A 1,233-nucleotide genomic window follows, 5' to 3' on the forward strand; every position below is an offset into this window, starting at 1 on the left:
ATTCTGGTAGAATTATATGTTTTAGATTCTAAAGGAGTCCGATGATGTGTGTAACATTCTGAATTACTAGGTTTTTGGACTTTGTCCATTTTCCAGTATTTTAAAAACTAGAGAAGACAGTGTTTCATTCACTGGATCTGTTTCCATCCTCAGGTGAAATGAGGACATCTACTCTGTTGGGTCCCTTAGAAATAGCTAACCTCAATTGCAGGACATCCCATGTGTAAGGAACCTGACAGAGTAAGTGCCTCCCCCTCACCTGAGGTTGGAAAAAGGTCCAGTTTCCATAATGTTGTCTTGTCTACTTTTTTAGAATACCAGAGGATGGGCAAAGTCCAGAAACCCAGTAAATCTTAAAATTGTATATTCTTAAAAATTTGTTTATATGGTATATTATCTACATTATATACCCCTGTTTGCTTGTGCTGATATAGCATTCAGTACTATTTTGTGTACCGATGCTTCAGCATTTAATGCTTAATGTGTGCACATTCACAGCTGACTCAGGAGATTGCGCTTCTGAAGAGCTGGGATGAGAAAACTGATCACTTATTTGCTGCACTTCCCATGTTGAAAGACAGAGCTCAGCATTATAAAGCTGTTTTTGCATCCATCTTGGTTCGCCTTAAGGCTGCTGCAGTCTATGAGTGGAACCACAGTAAGAGGATCAAGTCTCATACTATTCTTCTGAGGCCTACTTCAGCAGTACTCAAAGCAAAGGAAGATTATGGACTCTCAAAGGTGGAGATTTCACTTGTTCTTTACTCCTCTTTCTAACACTGAATTTCCATTTCACAATTTCAAGCTGTGTTATCTGACTGACTAACTAACTAACTGATCAACTGAATCCATTGAGCCTAGTCCTTCTTGAGAGGAACATTCGCTCATCTACTCAATTTCCCAACATTTTATGCTGTCTATGGATTCATTTCCATATTCAAATGAACGGGCAGTGTATTGATCAAGGACCAAATGAATCTTGCCAGTACAACCCCATCATACAAGGGGGACCCAAAAATAACCGGTAACGACCTGTTGTGCGCGCATGCTTTGTAGTTACGAGTTGTGCTGCTAGGTGGTGTTAGCTGGGGGTCTCCCGCGACTGTTAGTGAGCTGGCGTCAGTCTGAGTTAAGTGGTTTGTCTGTGGTGCTCTGTTGTGTGCGTTCCTGTTTCAACCCTTTGGCGATTAGTGAGATGGCCGACCAGAAGGAACAAAGAGTGTGCGTGAAATT

The 1,233-nt window shown here is 41.4% G+C and overlaps 1 protein-coding gene across 1 annotated transcript in view; it reads left to right on the forward strand.

The window, feature by feature from the left end:
* The first annotated feature begins 379 nt into the window (after positions 1-379).
* LOC117283061 overlaps positions 380-1,233 on the forward strand; it is a 3,341-nt gene continuing 2,487 nt past the window's right edge. The window contains exon 1 of the mRNA XM_033755337.1: positions 380-741. Coding sequence (XP_033611228.1) covers positions 481-741 — 261 coding nt within the window. The 5' untranslated portion in view covers positions 380-480. The remainder of the gene's footprint in view (positions 742-1,233) is intronic.

This window comes from Cryptotermes secundus, unplaced genomic scaffold, assembly GCF_002891405.2.
Source record: "Cryptotermes secundus unplaced genomic scaffold, Csec_1.0 scaffold5734, whole genome shotgun sequence".
Lineage (NCBI taxonomy): Eukaryota > Metazoa > Arthropoda > Insecta > Blattodea > Kalotermitidae > Cryptotermes > Cryptotermes secundus.